This window comes from Delphinapterus leucas, chromosome 10, assembly GCF_059928025.1.
Source record: "Delphinapterus leucas isolate spDelLeu-1000000601 "Yukka" chromosome 10, BTC_Dleu_Yukka2, whole genome shotgun sequence".
Taxonomy (NCBI): Eukaryota; Metazoa; Chordata; class Mammalia; order Artiodactyla; family Monodontidae; genus Delphinapterus; species Delphinapterus leucas.
Window position 1 is genome coordinate 55,810,508 of NC_143138.1, and position 26,543 is coordinate 55,837,050.

Consider the following 26,543-nt stretch of genomic DNA (forward strand, 5'->3'; position numbering starts at 1 on the left):
GCTTCAACACTTGGTTTTCTATGGAACTCTCACTTATCCATAGTGGTAAACGATACCAGGCTCATAAAATGGCTCAGTGCCCAACAGTTAATCAGTGTTGTATTGGTTTTCACTGATCCATTCCAAAATCCATCTCAATATCATAACTCACATTCTTAACAATTTTCAACTGTAACTCATAGAACTATCTTAGATTTATCCTAGAAGTTCATATCCCAGGGAAGAACTGATGGTTTCTGTGAAGATCTGGCCCCGTGTCTTCCCTATATCTCCATATTCCAAGGACCACATCATTCCAAGGGGCTGACTTGACCTGGTTTCCTGCAAGTACAACTTTGCTTTTTGTCACAGTAGTACATGAGACTAGTTTAAAGGTGGTACTGATGGTACTGAAAATACTACAGTGGAAACTGTCTCATCCTGTAACCCAGACTCGCTTCTGAAAGTCAACCACTTTCATCCTTTTTAATTGTTGCTTCTAGCATTCATTTCAATATTTCTAAATCCTGTGCTTCTACTACTATTTATTGATGAATCAAACATGTCTTGGCTTCCTGCTATAGAGGATGAGGATTCAGCTCTAACCCCTCCAGCAACCCCTGCTTGTTCACTTCTTCCTCACTCTCACTTTTCCCACAAGAGTCACATCACAGTCTGCTGCTCCCTTGCTCTGTCGTCTTCCCAAGTAGTTTTATCACAATTTTGTGTTAACTAGTCACTTTATACACTCTTATGACCATTGCTCACTTCTGATTCTAGTATTGTACCATGATTACATTTCTTTCCTTACACAGGTTTTACGTTGCTTCATACTGGAAGTTGCCTTTTTCATTTCCTTGACTTTTCATGCACCTATAATTGTTTTTTTTTATATACTCTCATATATCTGTCTAATGCCATATCTATTATGATATCCAAATCTAAAAAAGCTCTGTAAATGTTTAAGTTCCATTTTTTCCCAAGTCTACTGCCTCACTTCATCTGTGGCTCCTGTCTAGGGCTATTACTGTGTTGTCATATGGGCATATCACTTACCTCTCCTCTATGTTGTTCTTGCGTTGCACACTGAGTCTGATATTTTTTTCTTCCTTGATTTATTTCTTCATCTTTCTAAGGCACATTCTTCAGTAGTTTTCTAAGAAAGCGTGTGTGGAAAGTTAAATATTTTTAATTCCTGATGATCTGAATATGTGTTTATTCTGCCTTCATACTTGTTGGTAATTTGGCTGGGTATAAAATTCTAGGTTGGAAATTTTCTTCTTGCAGAATTTTGAAATTCCACGGTTTTTGAAGCTCCATGACCTTCTAGTTTCCAAGTTGCTATTGGGAAATCCAGTCTTCCTCTCTTCTGCTAAATTGCTTACCACACCTTCAGTTGCTATCTTCCAAATGTATGTATGTTGAACTTTCTTCTACTCTTGCCACTCCTCCCAGTAACTCTGTTATTTGGGCGTTTATACCATTTTTTTATTCTTGCTAATTTTAGTGGGGTTTTGGTATGAATAAGTGGGAAACTCATGTTGCCAGTCCACCATATTTACTCAAAATCCAGAGATATCTTTATTTTTCCAAGTGTGTAAACCCATGCCATCCCCTTTGCATATATTATGATGCTATTACTATTAGCAACCCTGAGAGTGGTTAGTACTATTCCCATTTGATGATGAGACAGCTGAAGCTCCAAGAATTTTAGTAGTTTTCTTAAGTTTAAAGAGCCCACATGAGACAGATTCAAATTTAAAATCATGTTTTTCCCACCCTACTGAGGCATAACGGTCACATTCAGTGATGCCTTTGTGATGGAGATCAGTGGTGATAAAACAAATTAGATTGTAGCTTCTCCATATCTTGCTACAGTAAACTAATGCCACTGCTGGGATGTAAATTATTCCTTTGAACTAGTCTCTGAGCCACAGAATACAAGCTTTCCTCTTCAATCACTTTTGTTATTCCATGGTAGAAATTGGAACACCTGAAACCAAATAATTGCAGGTGGTCTGACTCATACAGTGGAGTGTTTTAGAACAAGCAAGGAAAACTGAAATTATGGTGTTCAGGTCTGAAGGAAAATATACCTTAATATATAATGGCTCTATTTCAGAGTCCAGCACACAATGAAATAACTTTCCTCTTGGAAGCTTTTACTTACATTCTCACATAAGGCACAAAATAGCATTCTCTATTTGAAAACAAAAATTAAGTTACTGCCTTCAAAGTCCAGTCTTTTGAAGACATTGCAATTTTTCAGCTAAGTGGTTATTCTCAAAATGAAAAAGAGATTTTCCAACTAGTATTTATGAACAAGCACACATACCCAGGAATTTATGGTGTGTTTATATGTCACTTTGACTTTCTGTATTTATAACAGCAGACACACTTTGTGTTAAATGATGCCTTCGTGAAGGGAGTTTTCAGGTAATACCTCCTGAAGGGTTTCTAGGGCTTTGTCCAGTCAAGAGTTTTCCTGTTGCTTTTCTCAGCTGACTGTCAGGTTCTCATAGACCCTATTTTATCATCTCATTATCCTCAACTGCATCCCCATATAGGTTAAACAAGCCAAATAAAAGGAGGAAATGTTTGGGCCAAGCAGGGAAAGAGTGAAACTAAGCAGGACCTCCTCTGACCTGAGATAAGTCATTCTACTGCTTGGACCCTTAGGCTTCTCGTCTGTGAAATAAAATCATACACATACACCATTGTAAAGCAATTATACTCCAATAAAGATGTTAAAAAAATAATATAAAATAAAATAAAATCATACACATAGATGATCTCCAAGTCCTCTTTCAGCTCTTGAATGCCATTCCTACACCATCGATGAAATCAACTTCAATTAATTATCTAAATCAGTCACCACTGATTTCAGTATGTGTGTGACTGACTACAAAAGAATTCGTTCATTAATTTCTTTAATACGTATTTATTGGGCATCATACCCAGAGCTGGGTATACAGTGGCAAATGGACAGACTCAGTCCTTAGCCTCATTGAGTTCATAGTCCAGAGGAAAAGACAAAAACGAACTCTCAAATAAATAACAACTGTGATAAATCCTGTGAAAGATAACAACAGAGCACTGTGAAAAGACCAACAGGAAAAAAAGATAATTTAGAGGGGGGGAGGGGGAATGTTCCCAAGAAGGCCTCATTGAAGAAATGACAAGCAGCCCTAAGGATGAGGACAGTGAAACAAGTGAGGAGCTACAGACAAGCATTGCAGGCACACAGGGCAGCATGTGTAAAGACCCTGAGGGATTCAAGAGCTTGTGCATTTAAGGAACTTGAAGAAGGTCATGTGGCTAGACCCTGGTGAACAAGAGGGGTCGGCCTGAGACAAAGTTAGAAATGGGCTCCCACCAAATCATACAAAGTCTCGCCACCGTGGTGAGCATTTTGTGTAACATCAGAAAGGCAGGGAGAACCTACCGAGAGACCATTAAGTAGGAGGTTCCACACATAGTGGAGGAAGGCAAAAATGGATAAGGCAATTCAGTCAGGAATTGGTCCGGACAAGGCGTGGTGATGGTTTGGAGGAGGCAGTGGTGGAGAAGAGGGTGGATTTTATGTGTGTTGGGCTGTCCTCGCTTTGTGTCTGTGGTCAGCTATGATATATAGGGGAGACCTGTGACCTCATGTGTCACGGCATATGGACATATTAATTCCTACTGAGGGAAGCTCGTTGCCTTTCCAGCTGGTCTTCTTGGGCAGCATTCCACGTGATCCATGGAAAGTATTCACACATCCTTTTGCTGACAAGCTTTTAAGGTGCGGGCCTTGCCTATATGGCTGTTTCTCCTTGGTAGGCTGGCAGGACCACTGGTCACCCGTATCCCTCACCTACATGCTCCCATGGGTGTGGCCACAGCCATGTGTCCAAATCTCCTCAAAATCCCTCTCAGCAGGAGGAGACTGAGAAGAGAAGAAAGCACCTCCTTCTTCTCATTATGTAGAGAAGCATAGTTTTAGGGATAAAACTAATATTGTCTCAACAACTCTACAAAGAAATGCTCCCTCCAGCCTCCCACCTCCCTTCCACTTTTCCAATAGGCTTGATTTGCTTGGTCACCTAAGGGCTGTGAAATCCATTTTGGCGCCTCATTTTTAAGACCTGCTTGGAAGCCTGCCACCTCCTTTTCATAAGTCAGAGAAGATGGCACCTCTTGTCCTGTATCCTCTGTCCTGGACTCAGTGGAGACAGAAGACATCCCATTTTAACATCCTCTCTTCGCCTCCAGCCAGCCACTTTGTAAAACAACAAATGAGGTGCCCAGCACCACTCCTGTCTTCCTGAAGCTCCCACATCCCGCCCTCTGGTCTGTCCTCCCGATGCCTCTCCAGTGCTGCTGCCTTGGGCCTTGGTGCAGGCCAAGATTTTGGACACGGTGGCCAGGATGACTCTCTGCCTCCCCTCCCTCCTCTGCTTTCTTTCTTCTCACCTGTTATGGCATTGTGTCCCAGGACACTAAGTGACTCACTGCAGGGGTAGTTTCACTGCCCCCCACCTCCTCTTCCTTTTCCCCCAGGCAGGGGCTGGTGTCTGATTGAGCCCTCTATCCCCCACTTTAGACCATCATCAGCCCCACTTTCACACAGACCACGCTGTTCCCCCTTTATTGGTCATTTTCCAGAGAGTTTGCCCAATAGTTCAGACTGTGTGATGGGAATTCAGGTAAAAATGGGTAGAATTTCAGGACTTGGACTACTCAGCAAGATACACAGAAGAGCAGAAATGTGATCCATGTGAAGAGCAAAGAAAGTGGGATTTGCAAGCTTGAATTGAGTGAGCCATGGAGGCAGAGGAGGTTGAGATTGTCTGGAGGAATAAACAGGAAAGGGGTGGAAGGAAACCAGAGCTGATACTATGGGTAGAAAATATGGAAGAAGGTAAAAGAATCTACCATGATATTTTGTCCATTTTTAAATCTTCATATAAACATCACAGGAAAGACGAATTAGCTGGGTTATGGGAATGACCACTTTTTCAGTGATTTCATACAAGTCGCCAGGGAAGAGTAGGTTGTATCTAACCAAAGCTCACCATATATCTGACAGGAACCAATGCTAAGCATGGACTGCGCTGCAAGGCCTGTAAGATGAGTGTCCACCACAAGTGCATGGACGGCCTGGCACCCCAGCGGTGCATGGGCAAGCTGGTAAGGGCTTGTGCCCGGAGTGTGCCCCGGAACCACTGCTCAGGGCACCTGCCTGCCCGATGAGATCACTCCATTCAAAATATTTCGCGGCAGCACCCTGAGAACTGGACACCGGGAAGGTACCCCCCACGTCTCTGGCTGGACAACTTGGCTTCCTAGTTGGCATAATGATTGAGGAAGGAGGAGCTTTGTCAACTTAGGAGATGCATGTTGCACGTGTGGAAAGGGCTCAGTGTCCTTCATAGAGTGGCCAACTTGTCCTGGGTCGGCACTTTCCCAATTTTAGCATTGGGACTGTCCAAGTTTTGCAAGTAGAAAGCAGGCATCCCAGGAACCCCCTCGGCCCCAGCTTAATTGTCTGACAGCTCAGTGCGTATCAAGAATGGGATAGAGATGAACCACCCCACAGAAGTGGAGAGAGTAGTAAACATCTATACCACTGTAACAGATCATGGTGGCCAAACCAAGGGCTGGGGGCTCAGCCTGGCCCATTCTGGGCTGATTGTCGCATCTCAGGGGTGGACTTCAGTACTGGTGCCACACAATGATAAAAAAGCCACCCAGAACACTTTTGAGAATAGTTGAAACTAAGATGGCCAAAGAATTATAGAAGGGACCAAGAATGTCTACCCTAGACATACTTGGGGCATGACAGCTGTCTTCAGAAGAATTTAAGATCTGTCACACAGAATTCTGTCATCCTCTGTGGCTTCAGGGAAAAGGCCTAGGATCAGTAGGTTCCAAGTCTTAACCATCAGATATGATGTCACCAAAGACCTGCCTCCAGGATTAGTGAGAGTTCCTGCTATCCACATCCCCAGCAGTGTTCACAGGAGCATACCACTTGCTAGGAACATTGGAAGGGATTCTGGAATTCTAGTAGGGGTGGGACCCTTCAGTTCCCTTCTAACACTGGGGTACAGTAAGTCAGGATTCTTAGAGAGTTCATCTCCGTACTCTGATTGGCAGTGTCCTCTTCTCCAAAACCCCTGCCTCACGTGCTCCCCTCCTGTCCTCCCATGGTGATTCCCACAAGCCGAGGCAGAAACCATGAATGAGAGGTCAGAAAAGCAGAATGGAATCTAGAACACAAAGCTCTGCGTAGAGCTCATCAGACATACAAGGGACTTCAGGTCTACCTGTGAGGTCTGCTTGCCCATGCCCAGGCCTTTTAGTGATGTTAATAAATCACGTGGTGAAATAACACAGAATGGTTCGTTTGTATCCTGGGAAGTAATGAGGAGCCCAACATAAAGGAGGCTGCAATGTGCACCTGCAGAGGAGAAGTGGGACGGGGGAGGGCAGGGCTGGGGGCTTGCTTTCTGGAGGGAGTGGAGCTTGCTTATTGACACCTCTACCTCCCAACCCAACCCCAGGGATAAATTACAGGACATGTCAGCATCTTAAAGGGAGACAGGGAGGCACCCCTAGAGGAACCAACTGGTTTCATTTTTAGAGCTCTCGTGGGGTTTTCTTCATCTCATCAATAACTTTGAGCCCTTCTCTTTCTCATTCTGTCTCCAGCCAAAGGGGTTTCGGCGTTACTACAGCTCCCCCTTGCTCATTCATGAACAGTTTGGATGCATTAAAGAAGTTATGCCCATTGGTGAGTTGGGGCCCGGTGGGCTGAGCTGGGTTTGGAGCAGCAACGTCAGAGCTGATGGCTGCTCTTCTCCCAGGTCCCGGTGCTGCCATACCAGTGGGGGACCGGGGGGGTGGCATTCGTTTGGTGGCTAATTGGGTTATGGTTGTTTGTTTTGCTGGAGGGGAAACTTAAGGTGAACCAAATTCTCCAGAAATTTTTGTCCTCTCCCTGATGAAGCTTCAAAGAACCCATGTCCAAAGGCCATCAGCAGCATGGCAGAGTGGAAGGAGCATGGAGCCTGGCATCCCATAGACCTGGGTCACAGCCCAGCTCCTCCATTGACCAACTGTGTGTCTAAACAAGCTACTCAACCTGCTGGACCCTATACGATGAAAACAGCAATGGCTGCTTTTCATAATTTTTTGTAGAAAATAGATATACATTATAGACCAATGCTTGGAAGGAGCTTACTGAATATTGTTTATTCTTTAATGAGGAAAAGATGTCTTATATTTTTAGGTATTTCTGGCTTGAATATATTCCTCAACAATATCCTTCAGTTCCATGTCTTCTCCCTTTCTGAAAATCTCTACATTTATGTTTGCCCTTTGGTGGTGGCAGGGGGAGCAACTTTTAAACTAGAAATTTACAAACTGGAAAGTTTTTAATTAGAAATCCCAGGAAGCCTGGTAATGTCCAAGTCTTTCAAAAAGGTTGCCTCCTACTGCAAACTTTGTGTCACGAGACTTCGTACCCTGGTGAGCAGGGCCTTTCACTAGAGGAAATAAAGCTGGGAAGTAGAACCTTGGCACTGGAGTCCAGCGGGTGGATAACAAAGAGGAAAACCAGTCAATCAGCAAAGCTTTGGGAGCAGAGTGGGCTGAGTGCAGTGGAGGGACCTGGGAAATGGGCACAGGTCGTGGGGGGAGCATGCGAGGAAAGTTGACCACAAAAGCTCCATTTCCCCAGGGGTAAGAGGGTCTGTTGTGCAGGACCTACTTTTCGATGCCGTTAACCCAGGAGGTATGATAGGTGGTTGTCTGTCCCGACTGTGATATGAGGAAACCCTTCTCTCACGTGAGCTTTCTTTTCTGCTGCAGCCTGCGGCAATAAGGTGGACCCTGTCTATGAGACCCTCCGCTTCGGTACCTCCCTGGCCCAGAGAACAAAGAAGGGCAGCTCCGGCAGCGGCTCCAGTTCACCTCACGGAACCTCGGTAATTGTCCTCTTCCTCCCTTGGGCAGTGTGGAGTGCGGGTCCCACCTAAATGCATCAGGCGGGGGGAGTCTCTTGGGGGTCAGGCAGCCTTTAAAGGGAGCTCCAAGTGCCTTTGGGCCACTAAAGGTTAACCTTCTGGGGCCAACCCCCAGAGATCCTTTTACTTTCCTCCTAAAGACCACGCTCCTGGCCTCAGGCTCATTGACTCTCTCTCCCTCCCCCTCCCACCACTAGTAGCTTATCCGCTAACACATAGAAAGGTTCGACCCAAACAAGGGGCAGAAGCAGAGAAGTCCCAGCTGTGTCCAGTTCTCCTTCCAGCTACATCCCAGTTCAAGAATACAGCCATTTCTCACATCTTCTCAGTCCTCTCTCTCTAAGGCAAGATGCACCCTTTGATTTCTTTCACACAAACACTGCCGTCCCCGGAAGACGGGAGTGGCGTGGAGGCGGGGCGCTTCCCTCCATGGGACACACACCCTCCCAAGCACCTCTCTCCTATGTTTTACCTGATCTAAAATGAGTGTTGTGTGCGTCTCTGTGACCTGTGTCGTCATCCTCTCTCTGACTGTCCCAACCAAAATTTCTATGAATGCCCCAAGATGCCACACAACTCTGTAGCAGAGAGAAGGCTCCCCAGAGATGGGCCTGACCTGCCCGCATGAGCAGCAATGTCTGCTGCTGCGGTTCTGAGCTCTTGCTCATCACAGCAAGGAGACATCCTGAGAAACACTCCGCGGGAGACAGTGAACCTTTTCGCCTCCACGTTTGTGACTGATGCTATGAGCAGAAAGACCATCACAGGCATAAATAAGGGATGTCCATTCCGCTTTCGTGTCTAAAACAGCTTTATTTCTGGCAATATCTCGACCCTACAGACTGGTTTTAGGGGCAAAAAGCATAGTTTGTTCAATGTCAATAACATGTTCGTTCATCATAGCCCACTTATACTTCCTGGCGCTGGTTCCATCAGTAAATATTTCTTGAAATTTTGCTCTGTGAAGGCTTTGTTCTGAGAGCTGCAGGGAGACAATGAGAGCTGCAGGGAGACAAAGACAAATGAAATTGTACTTAAATATCTGTCACTTCACTCCTTCCCCAGAGTCCAAATTGCCTCAGTGGAAGCAAACAGAAACAATTGATTGCTACTTTAACATGACTCTGCTTCCTTCCTGCAGGGTCGGTAGTAATGAACTTCAGCGTCTTGCCATCCTGGCAGTATTGTTATATCCTAAAGCGAACATATTCCCACATAGCAAAGGTTTATTTTCTTCCAGGGCTGTAGAGGCATTTGCTTTACATTGTTGGGAAGTTGCTGCCTGGCTGTTTCTAAATCGTTAGGTTTCCTCTCATGTGCTTTCAAATGTTCTAGAATACAGAAGGCTTGATGGCTTTGGGAAGATCAGGAGAAACCACATTCGAAAACTTTCTAGGAGTTGGTTAGCTAGTTTAGGAATGATCTTCAGTTTTGTAAGATTATATTAACATAATAATAGCAACTTCTATTCAGAAATAGTGAGCTTCAGAGGAACAGGGTACAAGTGACTTAGAGACCCTGTGACATTTTTTTTTTCTTCTTTCTGATGTGTCATGAAAGGAAGAATGGCTGAAATAAATCTTAAAGTTAAATTGTAAGAAGAAATCAGTCTCAGGAAGGTGGTACTAAAGTGCTCTAGAGCTGATGGGGAGAGTTAGGAAGGCAAACTTGTTCCTCTCTAGTAAGATATAAATAAATTGTTTTACAAATATGACTCTCCTGTGAGGTCCCCTAAACTCCTCTTTTAAAGAGGTGAGAGATGCACAGATAGAAGTAGAGCATCTGACCCTTTGAAAGAGGCCATCTGTGGTGTAAATGTTTAATGACCAACGAGGGCTGGACCCTGATTTGTAGCATTTGCCAATTTCCATGGTGTAAATACTCCCACTGTGGCCAATTTCAAGCTACCAGTGTGATGACCCTAAAGGCTCTCACCAGCCCACGTGAGCTAGTCCAGCTATACTGCTGGGTGAAGCACAGTGCTTAAGAGATGAACCTAGAGAATGTTATGCTCAGTGAAATAAGTCAGACAGAGAAAGACAAGTACTGTCTGATATCACTTATATGTGGAATCTAAAATATAATACAAATGATGGATATGCAGAACAGAAACAGACTCACAGATGTAGAAAACAAATTTATGGTTCCAAAAGGGGAAAGGGAAGGGGAGAGGGACAAATTAGGCATATGGGATCAACAGATACAAACTACTATACATAAAATAGATAAGCTGTAAGGATTTACTGTATAGCACAGAGAATTATAGCCATTATCTTGAAATAAGTTTAATGGAGTATAATCTGCAAAGTACTGAATTATTATGCTGTGCATCTGAAATTAACATAATATTGTAAATCAACTATACTTTAAAAAAAAAAAAGAGCATGGGCTCTGGAGACAACACCAGGGGTTCAAACCCCAGCTCCACCACTTACGAGCTCTGAGACCTCAAGTTGAGTTCTTGATTGTCTCTGGGCTTCAGATTCCTATCTGAAAAATAGGCCTATCAGAGGATTACTGTGAAGCATAAATGAGATGATTCATATAAGGTATGTAAAAACAGCACGTGCTAGATGATTGGTAACAATTAGCTATTTAGAGTGCTGCTTTATTATTGTTGTTGTTATTTCTGTAACCTAAATTCTAACTATGACCTCTCTTATACACAAGAAAGGGCAGAATTTGTTATTACAAAAGCAATTACTTTTCGCAGCAATGGAAATGGCATTGAACTCACACCTAAGTCATGCACCCCTCAGTAGTGCATCTTGTTCTCTATAATTAATATTTAACACTCACCTAGAAAGAGCTGTAGTTCTACTGACCATTTTAAGTGACAGGATGTGAGCAGGAATTCTGATTTCTCTCTGTCTCTTCCTGGGAAGTAGCCTAACTGTGGCCTGTGCATATAGGCACTCGTTCACCTGTCATGTGCCAACCCCAGAGCCTGCTCTGGACACTGGGAGGGAGGGACAGTGCCCGAAAGAGAGCACACAGCCTCTCTGAAGTTAACCAAACAGACAGAAGAGCAATGATGCGATTCTTAAGACAGTGTCATGTAAATTCCACCTTCGCTCTTCTACTGGTATCACAATCTCTGCTCAGTCGGCCCCTGAAATGACATTGCTCATTCCACTCTGTTCCCTCTTTTCAAGATTTCAGATCTTGTCGAGGTTCCTGAAGAGGCTGACGGGCCAGCAGGCGTGTACGGCCTACGGAAACGTAGCAACAGCGGTAAGTGAGGGGTGTGGGGATCTAGCACCGCCCAGCACAAACGGGAATCACATCCGTCGTCCAGGTCAGCAGGCAGGCACACCTGACTTCCAGGCCCCTCTCTCTGCCAGCTCTGGAATTCAATCCGGGCAAGTGTTTGATATTCTGGAGGGAAACCGGGCATAATCACTGGTGGATTTCAGTGATTTGACTATAACATTCCCTAAGTTCTGTCTTTTGAGTTCTCATGCCGTAAGGACATAGAGGTCCTTCCAGGCCTTTCTGTTAACACGTCACTTCCCCCACTGACCTATACTGGATAACAAAGCATCCCAGAGAGAACCACTCCATGCTACACCGGAAGTACTCCAGGTGAGGGGTGGTGCCGGGGAGTGTGGGCCTCACCTGGGCTCCTTCCCAGCAGAGATAACTAAGACTCAAAGACTGATCTGCACAGTCTAGCCAGACATTCTTTATTAATATCGTTTAGCTTGCTAATAGCATAAGCCCTTCTTATAATAATTTCTAGAATACTTATTAGATGCTAACTACATGCTATTGCTTGCTAACATTGAGAAAGAACCTCCTCTTAAACCAGAACTTAAAGAAACATAACCAGCACCTTATGCCTGAATCTTGATGAGCCTCTTGATGTCAACAGCTACTTAATTTCCACTCATTTATCCAAAAACTATTTATGAAGTATTTACTACCAGCAGCAAAACTACATAGGTCACAAAGCTGTCCTCAGGTCACTCATAACCCAGCATGGTTGCAGGTCCTGACCTGCGTTGTTACCTTGGGCTGAATGCATTCTCCTGGCAGAAGTTATCCCTTGAAGCTCTAATACCCGCAGGTGAAGCACCACCTTGGACAGATTTTCCACTTGACTAAATGTCCCTGCCATTTCCAGACTGGAAGCAGGACTTCTACATCAAATACCCCATAGCTGCTTTGTCAGCTGCTGTCTTACAAGGTGTCACTTCACTTCCTTAGCTCTAGGAATCCATTCATTCTCTTCTCTAGTTAGGATGGGGCCTCTGCGATTCCCTCAGGCAGTGCCCCATGACCCTCCTTTCTAAATAAGCATCAGCGTCCATTAGGACCCCCTTTGCCAAGCCCACCCACAGTTGCTAAAGCACACTGCTAGGGTAAGAAGTCTTTGGCATCAAATGGGGAAAACACTACTTTCAGATGAGTGCAGACATCCGTCAGGCACTTAGCAGTGCCATTAGAAAGACAAATCAGAGAGTGTCAGCTGCCAGAGGACCTTGTGGCAGAGCAGTAACCCTGCAGGACCTCCCAGCCCACTTCTGTCCAGCATTGCAGATCCAGCAACTGAATTTGGTGAGCAGCCCTGGAGTTTGTCAGTATCTTAGGACCAAACTCACCAGAGGCTGGAATGTAAGCCAGAGCTGCATTTCAGTGCTGCAAGTCTGTCAGCTGTTCTGTCCCCTGAGTCTGAGTTCTGCCTGCCTTCTTCCCCTGACGCTTCTCACCAAATCGCAGGGGGCATCCTCATCATTAATCGCACTGGACGTATTTGGTCCTTGGCCCCTCCTTGTTGTGGAGGTAGATGCTGGACTTCACTTAGTGATCATGTGGTCTTCAAGAGATCTAGCCTCTCTCTGCTTCAGTCACCTCACCTCTAAAATGAGGATACTAATAACACAAATCCATAGGGTGTTGTGATCTTTAAATGAGATAACAAAGGTAAATACTATCTGTACACTGATGACTCTAAAACTTCATTCCTAGCATTAGGCCTCTTTGCTGCCTCTGGATGCCTGTAGCCTACTGGAAACGGCCATCTGAATGGAGAACAGGCATCTTCAAGTTAACACACCCAAATGGACTCTTGATTCCCTCACTCACCCCCCACCCCCGCCTACCGAAACCAGCTCTTCCTCAGTTGCTCCTGCTCTGTTGTAGGAACGCCATTTTACTAGATGATCAGGCCAAGACTTTTGGCATCAGCCTTGACACCCTTCTTCTCACACCTCTTATCCAGTCTGTTCGCAGATCTTATCTGCTGCTCTTCAAAATCACACCCAGCATGGGCCCACATCTTCCCTCTCTGCCTCCACCACCCTGGTCCAGATTTACGGATGCTGTCGCCCATTCCTCAGTAGCTGAGGTCTCTTTTTGCCCTGGGGATTTCTTCACTCAAAAATGGTCTTCTGGGCTTCCCTGGTGGCACAGTGGTTGAGAGTCCGCCTGCCGATGCAGAGGACACAGGTTCGTGCCCCAGTCCGGGAAGATCCCACATGCCGTGGAGCCGCTGGGCCCGTGAGCCATGGCCGCTGAGCCTGCGCGTCCGGAACCTGTGCTCTGCAACGGGAGAGGCCACAGCAGTGAGAGGCCCGCGTACCGCAAAAAAAAAAAAAAAAAAAAAAAATGGTCTTCTTAGGGTTTTATTATGTGAACAGCTGTATTTAGGGATCATCAATATGAAGCACCATTGCTATTAATGAAGTCATCGTCAGGTCATGAAGTGTCAGAGATGCAGCCTAGAGCCTCACTAATCCACATGTGGCCCGTGGACCAGCGGTCTGGGCAGAACTTGAGAGCCCATTAGAAATGCAGAATCTCAGGCTGCCCCAGACCTGAAAAATCAGAATTTCCATATGGACCTGTGATTCATATTCTTGTTAACGTTTGAGAAGCCGGATTAGAGGCCATTTAGTCTAACCCCTCTCCTCCAATATACACACACAAACAGGGACACACAGACATATACACACAACAAATACTGGATAGATAAGGAAATTGAGACGTGGAGTAATACACTCAAGGACACAAAGTTGATGATTTGCTGTCTCTTTCATGTTAAGGGGCATTTTCACAGTCTTATTCAAAGCAATCTGTTGAAAGAACTTAGTAAGGGATAAACCTCTAAAAAGCTTTGGAGATCTATTAACTATTCCTTTGATCAGCAGTAGCTTTCTTCATGTGCACTCTTAGAAGCAAGAGGGATTAATTATGCATCAGTTTGCTTCAAAACGTGTTCCTTTGATTTGGATTTAATGCTCTGTCCATGTAGTTTGAGAAACAACATAGAGAAAACACCCTGCTTATCTATAGTCCAAGCTCCCACTCGTCGTCTCACATTCTTGGCAAGGAGAGCCTCCGGTTCTGCTTTACCTGTTTCATGTATGTTCTAAAATGTACATAGGGCACACAGGTATTATTTCTGCCAGCCAGATGTTATGTCAAAATCCTTGAGAAATATTTCCAAGGCCACCTCAGAAGAAGGTACAATTCATACTCATGTCTTTAGTGCTAAGAGTGCAGTCTCTGCTTTCTCCCTTATATTATAAAAGCTCTTGGGCACGTCTGAGTGTTTCTGGTGGTTGTTTTCAACCCTATTCCTGGGTGCATCAGAAATATACATGGGCAAATTTGTTGGTCTTCACCTTTGGCTTAACTGCCAGAAACTCCACTGGAAGCAAGGTCATGAGCAGAGAGAGAATCATCTATCTAATACATAGCCTCAAAATGACAAAAACTCAAGGAGAAATTGACAGAACTATTAGGAAATTGGCATCGCGCTTCATAATGAGAGTTTTTAACACTCCTCTCAGTCACTGGCAAATCAGATAAACAAAAAGATTCAGTACAGACATGGAGGATCTGAGGACGCACTTGACAATCCAAATCTAACTGACTTTAAAAGGATGCTCCAAAAGAATATATAACTGAATCACTTGGCTGTACACCTGAAACTAACACAATATTGTAAACCAACTATACTTCAATTAAAAAATAAGATAATATAAAATTAAAAGGACACTCCATCTAACAAATTGGAAATTCACATTCTTCTTAAGAATGTATGGAACTATTATAAAAATTGCTGACACTTCCCTGACAGTCCAGTGGTTAAGACTCCGCACTTCCACTGCAGGGGGCATGGGTTCAATCCCTGGTCAGGGAACTAAGATCCTGTATGTCACACAATGCAACAAAAAAATAAATAAAAATTGCTCACCTACTGGACCATACTGCAAGTTTCACACATTTCACAGAATTAATATGATACAGAACACATCTTTCTGACTACAATGCAAACAAGATAGAAATCAATATTCAAAATATAACTAGGAAAACCCATACTTTAGGAAATTAAAAACATATTTTTAAAAAGCTCATATGTCAAAAAAAGAAGTCATAATGAAAATTGAAATATATTTAAAACTGAATAATAATGAAAACACTACCTATCACAACTTGTGGGATGAAGCAAAAATTGTGCCTTAGAGTATTTAGCGCTAAAATTATTCCACTAAAAAATAAAAGCTGAAAAGTAATAATCTAAGCATCATATACAAGAAGTCAGAAAAAGAAATAGAACAAACCCAAAGAATGCAGAAGGAAGTCATTAATAAAGACAAGAAGAAATTATTAAATGACACAGGTAGGTCAATAAATTCTAAGAACAGTTCTTTAAAAAAAATAATAATTTTTTAAGAATAAGAGAGAGAGAGAGATGAAGCAAAAAGTAATTAAAAAGGAGGAATGTAACAGAGGTTGACAAGAAAGAATCTTATGATGAACTTCATACCAATACATTTAAAACTTTTTAAATGGACAGATGCCAAGAAACTTATCAATGACCGAAGTCTGACTCAAGAGGAAACAGAAATACGTAGAGAACTTGACTTTGCTTCCAGTTATGGTGGAAACACTCAATATTTTAAGATTTTGCACAACAAAAATACCAGGCCCAGACAACTTTATCCCAGACAACTTTATAAATAAATTCTACCAAACATTTTTTTTAATAAATTTATTTATTTATTTATATTTGGCTGCTTTGGGTCTTCGTTGCTGCGCACAGGCTTTCTCTAGTTGCGGCGAGCTGGGGCTACTCTTCGTTGCGTTGCACAGGCTTCTCATTGTGGTGGCTTCTCTTGTTGCAGAGCACAGGCTCTAGGCACACGGGCGTTAGTAGTTCTGGCACGTGGGCTCAGTACTTGTGGCTCACTGGCTCTAGAGCGCAGGCTCAGTAGTTGTGGTGCACGGGCTTAGCGAGCCACAACTACTGAAGACCGCACACCTAGAGCCGGTGCTCGGCAACAAAGAGAAGCCACCGCAATGAGAAACCCGCACACGGTGACGAAGAGTAGCACCCGCTCGCCGCAACTAGAAAAAACCCACACACAGCAATGAAGACCCAATGCAGACAAAAATAAACAAATAAATTATTTTTAAAAAAACATTTGAGGAAGGTAAAATTTTCAGATTACATAAGCTCTTTCAGGACAACAGGAGGTGCACAGGAGGACGGGCAGCAGCATTCTCTAACTTAATTTATGGGACTGGTATAATACTGACCTCAAAATCAAAGGAAGACAGCATGAGACAAAATCGCTGGCTAGTCCCCCTCGTGAATATGGATGCAGAAATCTGAAATAAAATCATCTTAGTGCACTGAATCCAATAATGCATTTTAGAAAAGCAGTGCATAATTACCAAGTTGAACTTATTCTGGGGATGCAAATGTGAGTCAATGTCAAATAAGCTGATAATGTAACTTGTACATGACCAGGTTAAAGAAGAAAAACCAAATCATCATCTTGAGGCAGACATGGGCCTCCCAGGACTGCAAAGTAAAAAATAAAGACAGAATATAGAAAAGGGAAAGAGGAAAGCTCTTTGGGGACTAGCAAAAACTAAAGATTCATTTTGCATCTGTAACATTAGAAAATATGCCTGTGTAATGGACATAGATTTTGAGTTGTCCATGGGTGAAATCAACAGCCAAATAGATTTTGAGTTTGTCCATGGGTGAAATCAACAGCCAAATTATTTTTAATGAAATGAATTAAAAGTACCAAACATAAAAGGTGTCTGATACATTTTTTTGGTAAAATAGTTACCTTTCTTTATGCCTTTCCCCTCAAATCAAAGTCTTAGAAATAGCCAGAAGGAATGGTTTTTTTAAAAAACTCATTTTTTTTGGCAGTGTTCCAGTTCTGTTTGCAACCATATAGCTGAAAACACATTGGGAGTCACTTCAAATAATTTTCAGCATAGTTCACAAAATGATACACATTTTTGTGATGGCTAATGGATAGTCAATGAAAAGCTAAAATAATATGAAATTACAAAATTATAAGATCAGTCAAACTGAATATTGCATATGTACCTTATGTCATCCCCCTTTTAGATCAATCAAGAATTTTCTAAGATGCTCTTCCCATGTTTCCATTCAAACATTCAGTATTCTTTAAATGTATCCAGTTTTATACTTATGGAATCAAGTTATGCCAAGATTTCAGGTAATCACTTAAAACCAGAGAAGAGTGTTGCTCGTCTCTACTCTTAAAACCGGGAAGTTGTGTAGCCAAATATTGAGGCAGACAAGGCCCTTCATTTTCCATTTTCCTACAAAGCTAAGCGCCTCCGGTGACTGCATATTGGCTTCCTAGGGATAATGGAATTGCACCCACAGGCTCTGGAACTATAAACCATGGGCAACAGATGTTTGCTAAGCATCAGTACATTTACAGGGGCTCTTGTTCTGAAGTGTGTTTTCTACATCACAGTTATTGAGTTCATTTTAAGGACAGTGGAGATTGTCGATGCACTAAATGAAAGAGGATACAGAGCTTTCCGTGGTGTGTTTCTCTTCCTCTGCTGGTATCCTTGATCCTCTGAAGGAGGACCAAAGGGAAGACTAATGTGTTTTTTTGTTGTTGTTTTTTTGCGGTACGCGGGCCTCTCACTGTTGTGGCCTTTCCCGTTGCGGAGCACAGGCTCCAGACGCGCAGGCTCAGCGGCCATGGCTCACTGGCCTAGCCCCTCCGCAGCATGTGGGATCTTCCCAGACCGGGGCATGAACCCGTGTCCCCTGCATCGGCAGGCGGACTCTCAACCACTGCGCCACCAGGGAAGCCCTAATGTGTTATTTTTGAATGTCAAGTCATCTAAAATGTAGATTAATTTCAACACTACAACCCTATTGTATAGACTCGGGAACACTTGCTACCTTTTATTTTTATTTAAGGAAGATACATGATGTTGGTCTCTGAGATAATTGTGACTGATTGAACTAGCTAAGGCAGAGCCCCCCATACCCATCAGGGACCTCCCACAGCTGTGTGTGTGGACAGTGAAAACTCCTGCCCGTTGTAAGAAGCCTTTTTCTTCAGCGAAGGCCACAGAGTGGCTGCTTAAATGCAAAAGGCAGAGAATTATGTATTCTAAGAACAAACTAAATGAGAAACCACTATTTAATTTTCTTTCTCAACAGCAGCCCCAATGCATTGACAATAAGAGATTGAGAAAGTATTTTGAAGTTTAAAACTAAAGCTTTACTCTGCAAATGGAATGTAGAAATCATTAGGAAACTAGAGTCAAGATATTGAATAGAGATCAAAGAATCTGATACTTGAAAAACTGAATTCAAATGCAATTAATTTGGGCCATACCTCACCTACCGTCCCCTTAACAAATGATTTGATACATTTAACAAAGATTAATAAGATGGTTTCTGCTCCTGAGAAGAGCTCTGCCAAATGAGACCAAGCAATTCAGGAGGATGCGTGCTGGCCTGGAGGCCTGTATGAAGGTGTGGGCCTGCAGAGAGGGTGGTGCAGGATGCTCAAGGGAGACAGGGGGAGCATCACGTGGAAGATGACACGAGAGCTGGGTCACTGAGGATGAGGAAAAGGTGGGGAGAGGTCAAGTCGAAGGTATGGTGCTGGGAATAAATAAATAAAGCTACATCTTTCAAGCATGTTTCCAAAACATGGTGACTGGATTAATAAAGCTCCTGCTTTTTCTTGTCTCCTTCAGTGTTCACGTATCCAGAAAATGGCACTGACGATTTCAGAGACCAAGCAAAGAACATAAACCACCAGGTATTCATGGATGTCTTGGAAAACAGACCAGACAGGGTCCTTAGATCATTCTGTAGGTCACCACCCAAGTGGGTCATGAAATGGATTTAGGGGGGCCCAGACCAGCATTTTTAGAGAATAATGTAGCATAAGGTACATAGCGTAGACAGCATTGAGCAAAACAAATACTACAGTGCATCCAGGGTACAAAGGATAAGCATTATACTGTATGCTTTTGTTTCTGTTATGTATGTCACATACAAGTTGATATATGCTCTACAGTGTGTTAATTATATAATTATGTAATATATTATGACTATTTTAAAGTACATAAGTATATATTTATTACATTTTATGGTAATTTACATATGCAATTAGAACAGAATAATATTTCATAAAGTACTTGAGCTTTGGATAGCAGAGTGAATCACAAACAAAAAGAATGTAGTTGTGTACAACTTGTGTTTATGTTTTCTATATATGGCCTATATTTATTATATTATGCATTTAAATATATTATACAATTATGGATTACATATATAGTGTATACATATACAACATATAATATGTTACATATTATATAATTTTAAATTATGTATGTTATAAAGCATAAACATTTATATAGGATTAACATTTATGTAGTTAATAATAATAGCTAATGTTTACACAATACCTGTAAGACTCTTGTATAGTGTACAAATCGGGGACACAATGGAATCGACCTCACAGGGCTGTTGTGAGGTTTGAGTATGCTAATCCATGTACCATAATACCTGGCACACAGTAAGCCATCAAAAATGGTAGCTTTTATCATCTTTACTGCAAAGTTTCATAGCCAGTAGATGGTGATACCATAACATAAATTAAATCAGTCTAATGCCCAAATCTGTAATTTTTCCACAACATGAATGAACGAATTTCTGGATGAATATACCCAGATCCCTTTGATATGCTAGATACAGAATTGTAGGCTAACTGAAAAAAGTCTATTTTAGGAAATGGAAGTTGTTTACTACTATTCACATGTCTCCTGTCTATAGAGGGAATATTCTCTTGCCTGGACCCACCTTTCATGAACAACTATATCAAAGAAAAAAATTGATTTGAAGAAAATTGCAGTATTTCTGACAAAGAACTCTACATAAATGTTTTCAAATAGTTTGTGGTGAAATCAAACTCAGCCAGGAAATTAAAAATAAATCTATGTTTGGAACAAAGTATTTAATAACATTTAGGTATTTTAGCACTTAAGATCCATACACTGGAATTACATTTAACTTCTCCATTTCCTATTTTCTTTCTTCTCTCTATTTCTTCCTCCTTCCTTCTCTCACTTCTCTTTCATTTTCTCTTTCAGGGACCTCTTTCCAAAGACCAATTACAGATGAACACCTATGTTGCCTTGTACAAATTTATACCACAAGAGAATGAAGATCTGGAAATGAGGTAAAAATATTTTTAAAGGAAAAAAAGAATGAAAGAAAAATTTTAAGTCAGTATCGTTCCATATGAAAATATATAATTCAATCTGCGCTCCCTCCAAGTGTCTTAGAGCAACGATTGTCAAATGTTAGTGTGCAGGGCTGGTTAACACAGATCGCTGGACCTTATCCCGGGAGTTTGTGACTCAGCACGTCTGGGGTGGGGCTTGAGAATCTGTATTTCTAGCTGGTCTGCAAGTGGTGCTGATGCTGCTGGTCCAGGGACCACGCTTTAAGAAGTGCGGTTAGGGCTTCCCTGGTTGTGCAGTGGTTAAGAATCCGCCTGCCAATGCAGGGGACACGGGTTCGAGCCCTGGTCCAGGAAGATCCCACATGCCGCGGAGCAACTAAGCCCGTGCGCCACAACTACCGAGCCTGCGCTCTAGAGCCCACAAGCCACAGCTACTGAAGCCCGTGTGCCTATAGCCGTGCTCCGCAACAAGAGAAGCCACTGCAATGAGAAGCCCGTGCACCACAACAGAGAGTAGCCCCTGCTCGCTGCAACTAGAGAAAGCCCGCGCGCAGCAACAAAGACCCAACGCAGCCAAAAATAAATAAATAAAATTAATTAATTAATTAATTAATTTAAAAAGCAGTTAGCACATCGTCACCAGAGCTGCTGCTGGGAGTTCTCATGAAGCTTGAGCAACAGATGCACTTGGCATCCTGTGGGGTCCAACAGGGAACCAAAAATGTGTACTTAATGCCCAAATTAACACTGATTGACCAATCAAATTAAAACTCTTTGTTCACCCTGCTGGAGACTGGCAGCTCCTCCTGGCTCCTACCCGGAGCTACTTCTGTTTCAGGAACCATCCCACTTCATGGTAACTGAAACAGGAGGACAGGTGAGCCTCAGGGCCCTCATGAGGTCCTTCTCTGGACCACAGTCTCTTCGCGTTTCAGGGGTAGTGTGAGTGGAGTCAGTCCTGTGTTCACACCCTACTTGCTCTGTGACCTTAAGCAGTGTCTGAACATCTCATTACTCTGGTTTCCTTACTTATAAACGAATAATAATGACCTTTTCCCCTTAAGGCACTTGTGAGGGTGAAATGAATAAGGTTCCTAAAACATACAGCACCATCGTGGTAAACACTCAGGAACTGGTAGTCAGTAAGGTGTTTGCAATGTCGTGTTCACTGGCTTATCTCAAAGAAAAGAACTCACTCCTTCCCTCCATTTATGACCCAAAACACAAGTAATCTCAGGAGAAGGCTTTGGTGTTTTCCAGTCCTAGAGCAGGATACAAGGGGCTGCTTTTGTAGCCAAATGGGCCCTTAGAGATGGGTTCTCTCCTCTTCTGAAGAGCATGGAGAGAGAAATGAGTACAGAAGACCACTTAAATGTCACAGTATTAGGGAAATAGCCTCCATTTTTATGGCGGACTCCACTTGTCCGAATGCCGTGTAGGTCAAGTTATCAGTCACCGATCACCCCTGAAGATGACTCTGGAACGCCTTGTCTCCACCCTGGAGCTCTTTGAACGTTTCCGCATCTCAGGTCTGTGCCATTTCCCCGGCATGGTCCCTCTGGCTTCTGCCTGAATATAGTTCCTCCTCAGTGAAATCAGCCTTCTCTTCCACTTTCCCCAAAGCCCCTTAAAAGGAGAGAGCTACCAAAAACCTCCATTTAGACCCTGTTTCCTGGGGCCCATATGCCACCGGGGTCAATGCTGGCAGCTCAGCTGCCCCTCCTGGTGCATCACCCAGCGGGACTCCGTAGCAGATGTGGGTGTCCTGCAGGAGTCTGGGAACGCCCCCGCTCACACCCAAGGTCAGTTTTCATTATTCGTCTGTGGTCTGCTTCCAGTTGATTCTTGGACCTTTCCAGGGCAGAGTTCAGGCCTGGTTCCTAGCTCCTGAGATTCCTTCAGACAATTAGGTTATTGTACATCTGAATGTTCTCCATCCTTGAGGAAGAATCACCATGCTGGACTCACTGGCTGGAGTTGTAAACATTACCTAAACAGCCTGGCTTAGGTGCAGCAGGATGAGATGGCATTTGTCAGGTGAAGCCCTATTCCATCAAAGATACAGCAAACTCTGCTAGGCAGAGCCTGCCTAGAATTCATCGCTGAGGTGGTGCCTTGCCCTCAACTGACAGTCCACGTTAACCATCTCCTGATGAAGACAAGGGTGACTTATATTTACTTTGCAATAAATAGTATACTGGGTTCTTCTTGAGATTATCATTTGGGTGTCTAGAATTTAAAATTTAACAACTCCCCTTTATGCAGATCCCACAGTTTTGTATTAGAAGATTGTTCTGAAGTCGTCAGATGGAAAAAATAACTCCAGAGAAATCTAGACTATTACTGGGGTACTGAGGAGTAAAGTCTAGCTGCCTGGCGGTGGTCGTAAGTTTTTGTGCTTAGGTTAGTCGGTTACAGGCCTTTAAAAGTCAAGTTGTCTGGTCACGAATCAAACGTTTACAGTCTGCTTCGAGGCAGACCAGGACTGTTCACTCCCAGAAGTGAAATGTCTGCGTTACATAGACTGCAAGATTGGAGTGATAAATCATACTCATTTTTTTTGTAAAGAGATTGTAGGTTCCCATTTTAAAAGCCAAGCTCTTGATTTAGAATGTGTAAGGCAATGCTTCGGGGATTTAGTATCATTCCTTGAATGAACTGGTGCTTTGTGAATTATCTTTTTCTCCTTAAACCATGCGGTAGAAAAAATCCTTTTAACAAAATACCATTCTCATCTCTATTTTCTGACAATAGGGCATCTTACCTAACTTTCTGAACCTCTGTTTTCTCATCTTGAAAATAGTGATAATAAGCCCTGCCCTCATAGGATGGCTGTGATTAAATAAGATAACATAGTAGGAGCTTAATAATATTGGTTCCAGTCAGTTCTGTTCATACTCCAGAGGTAGGTGCTTCCTTTTCAGACTTAAGAAGTGAGAGAGAAAGAATGACATACGACATGGCTTCACCGAATGTTTAGGAATAAAGAGTGTGGGCATCACTTGACCTGGATTTAAGCCCTAGCCAAGCCACTCACTTAGCTGTGTGACCCCCATGAAGCCTGAGAAAGTTCCACAAGCCATCTGAGCCTCTGCTTCTACACTTGTGAAAGGAGATAATCATTGTGCCTGCCTTAGATCTGCTCATGACACTCAAATCTTTGTTTAAAACTCTCTAATGTCCTCCCACTTCCTTGGGTCAAGACCAGAATACTTACAGGGACCTCTGGGACCCGTACAGTCTCATCCCTGGTGACTTCTCTGCTTTGTCTTGCACCATTGTTCCCCTCACCTCTCTGCTCCATCTTCTGTTCCCCAAAAGGATCACACTCTCACCTGCCAAGGACTTTTTCTTCCTGCAGTCTGCTCCTCCTCTCGCCTCAGCCTCCTAGCCACGCACCACCACCACCATCACACACACACACACACACACACACACGCACGCACGCACACACACGCCTGCTTCCAGTTGACTGTTACGCACCCACTAGATCTCAGCTCCGATTTCTCTTCCTTGGTGCAGCCTTTCTTGATAAGCACAACCTGGGTGATGAGATCCTCTGTTACATACTTTCGTGACACCATATTTCTTTTCTTCCAAGTACTTATCTCATCTTGTATCTATTATTTCTTGAGTTACTTGGTTAACTTCTATCTCCCTTGTAAAGCCCAGGGGAATGAGTCTGTATCTGCGAACACTTCTGTCCCTGGAGTGTAGCACAGTTCTTGAAATATGGCAGATGCTTAATAAATATTTCATGAATGAATGGATGAGTATTGTGGAGATTAAATGAATGAACCAATGGCGTGCCTGGCATATACAATTAGTGGGCAAAGAAAGTCCATGATAACATAATGGAAACTATAAAAGAGGAAGCAAACCCAGCTCAGAGGGTTTAGCCAGGACCTGTTTCCTGGAGGAGATGGGCTTTGAGCCCAGGATGAATATGATTTGTCCAGAAGAAACTGTAGAAAAAGAGACCAAAAGTAGCCATAGGCGTATTCACAAAGAACAAGAGTTTAAGACAATTTGGCAGAAGCCCTGCTAAGCCAAATGCAGTTTGGGCATGGAGGAGTGAGCCTTAGAGAGGAGGAACCCAGAGTGCTACCCCCTTATTCTTAGGGCAGTGGTACTCCTCTTAGAATTTCTGTGGTCCCATCACTGGTCTCCAAACACTGTCTAAAGGCAGAAGCTTCACACAGTCAGCTTTGCTACAGTTTCAGGGCAAACTTCCTTCATAAATTCATCTGCTATTACCTCCCCAAATCTCTGGAGCTTTCAGATCATGATAATCTTCCCACCGTCATGGGCAGAGAGCAGGAGAGAACAAGGGCATAGGGCAGAAAGGAGCAGTGTCTTAAGAGTCACACCTGGGGCTGCCTTCCACCTCTGACACATGCTTGCTACATCAGTTTGAGCAAACTGTTTAATCTCTTGCAGCCTCCGTTTTCTCCTTCCTAGGGAGACAGAGTATTTAACGAGATAATGTAAAAAAAAACAGTGAGATTTCATGCCCAGGACAGAGTGAGGTGCACAATATATATATATATATATATATATTTTTTTTTTTTTTTTTTTTTTTTTCTGGCTGCGTTGGGTCTTCGTTGCTGCGCACAGGCTTTCTCTAGTTGCAGCGAGTGGGGGCTACTCTTCATTGCAGTGCACGGACTTTTCATTGCAGTGGCTTCTCTTGTTGCAGAGCACGGGCTCTAGGCACGTGGGCTTCAGTAGTTGTGGCACGCGGGCTTTCAGTAGTTGTGGCTCACAGGCTTTAGAGCACAGGCTCAGTAGTTGGGGTGCACGGGCTTAGTTGCTCCGTGGCATGGGGGATCCTCCCGGACCAGGGCTCGAACCTGTGTCCCCTGCACTGACAGGCGGCTTCTTAACCACTGCATCACCAGGGAAGCCCACACAATATATTTTAGATACCTTCTCTTCATAATTTGCATCATTTCACAGTATGTTTTATTTCCTGGTCTTCTGATCAATTACCCTAAAGATATATAGTAGAAAAAACACAGTTTAAGTTTCTGTCTCGCCTCTGAGCACATCCAAGGAGACTTTATCTAATTGGTCTGGTGATAAGGATGCTGTGACACCCTGTCCCTCATCTTCTGAGTAGGTTTTGTGGTTGCTGACATGACATGCTCTAGGTATGGAATTTCACCACTGATACACAAGTTGTGATGCCATCATGCAGGGCTCTCCAGACCGTTGCTGATGATTTGAGGCCTCATAACGTTAAAGAGGCACCCGGGTTCCTCTAAGTGTAATGAGTGTGTATAGTAGATAACTTTCTGTCATTAAGGGTCTTAGACAATTTCCACCAAAAACCCTTACTATCAGGTTTTTGAGGAGTCCTGAAAATTACACTTTATGGAATGCCAGCTTAATTCATGAGCAAAGCTTTTTAAAATGCTAGTTGAAATACAAACTGGAGAACCCCATTATAATCAGGACTGACTTCACTATCATGCTACACTGCCTTGTGAATTCACAAAGGTCATGTGTCAGTCATTCTGGCCAAGTGTGTATGCGTGTGACACATCACATATGCACATACACTCCCACACACTCACAGTCAGATACACACAAACTCACACACAGTCACACACTCACACACATACATGCGCACACTCAGATACACCTGCATTTTTACACACACATATTAGCAAAAGCTTGATAACCCATGCTTGGCCTTTTGATGAAAGTAAATCCTGCCCTCCACATTTACACTGTAACCAGCCTCATTACCCTCACTGCTTCTGGATTCAGAAGTCTGCAAAACATTCATAGAGATATCAGTTATTATTCACACCAATGCATCTTTTTAAAATCAATAAGAATAACTTTAGTGGCTTTGCCAAGTCGACATACCATTTAAATAATCAGCAGATGTAAAAAACTTTGAGTAAGCACAAACCCCTAAAACACGGTAGCGACTCTGAAATAAAAGATCTAGAATAAATAAAAGACTCTAAGGTTCAAATACATATTTTAGTGACCATGCCTAAATGGATTCCAAAGAATCCATTTTGGT

General features: G+C 43.1%; 1 protein-coding gene across 1 annotated transcript in view; it reads left to right on the top strand.

The window, feature by feature from the left end:
• Positions 1 to 26,543, top strand: part of STAC (SH3 and cysteine rich domain) — a 106,542-nt gene that overhangs the window by 55,728 nt on the left and 24,271 nt on the right. The window contains exons 3-8 of the mRNA XM_022553798.2: positions 5,051 to 5,151; positions 6,676 to 6,757; positions 7,837 to 7,952; positions 11,147 to 11,225; positions 19,008 to 19,072; positions 20,409 to 20,497. Coding sequence (XP_022409506.1) covers positions 5,051 to 5,151; positions 6,676 to 6,757; positions 7,837 to 7,952; positions 11,147 to 11,225; positions 19,008 to 19,072; positions 20,409 to 20,497 — 532 coding nt within the window. The remainder of the gene's footprint in view (positions 1 to 5,050; positions 5,152 to 6,675; positions 6,758 to 7,836; positions 7,953 to 11,146; positions 11,226 to 19,007; positions 19,073 to 20,408; positions 20,498 to 26,543) is intronic.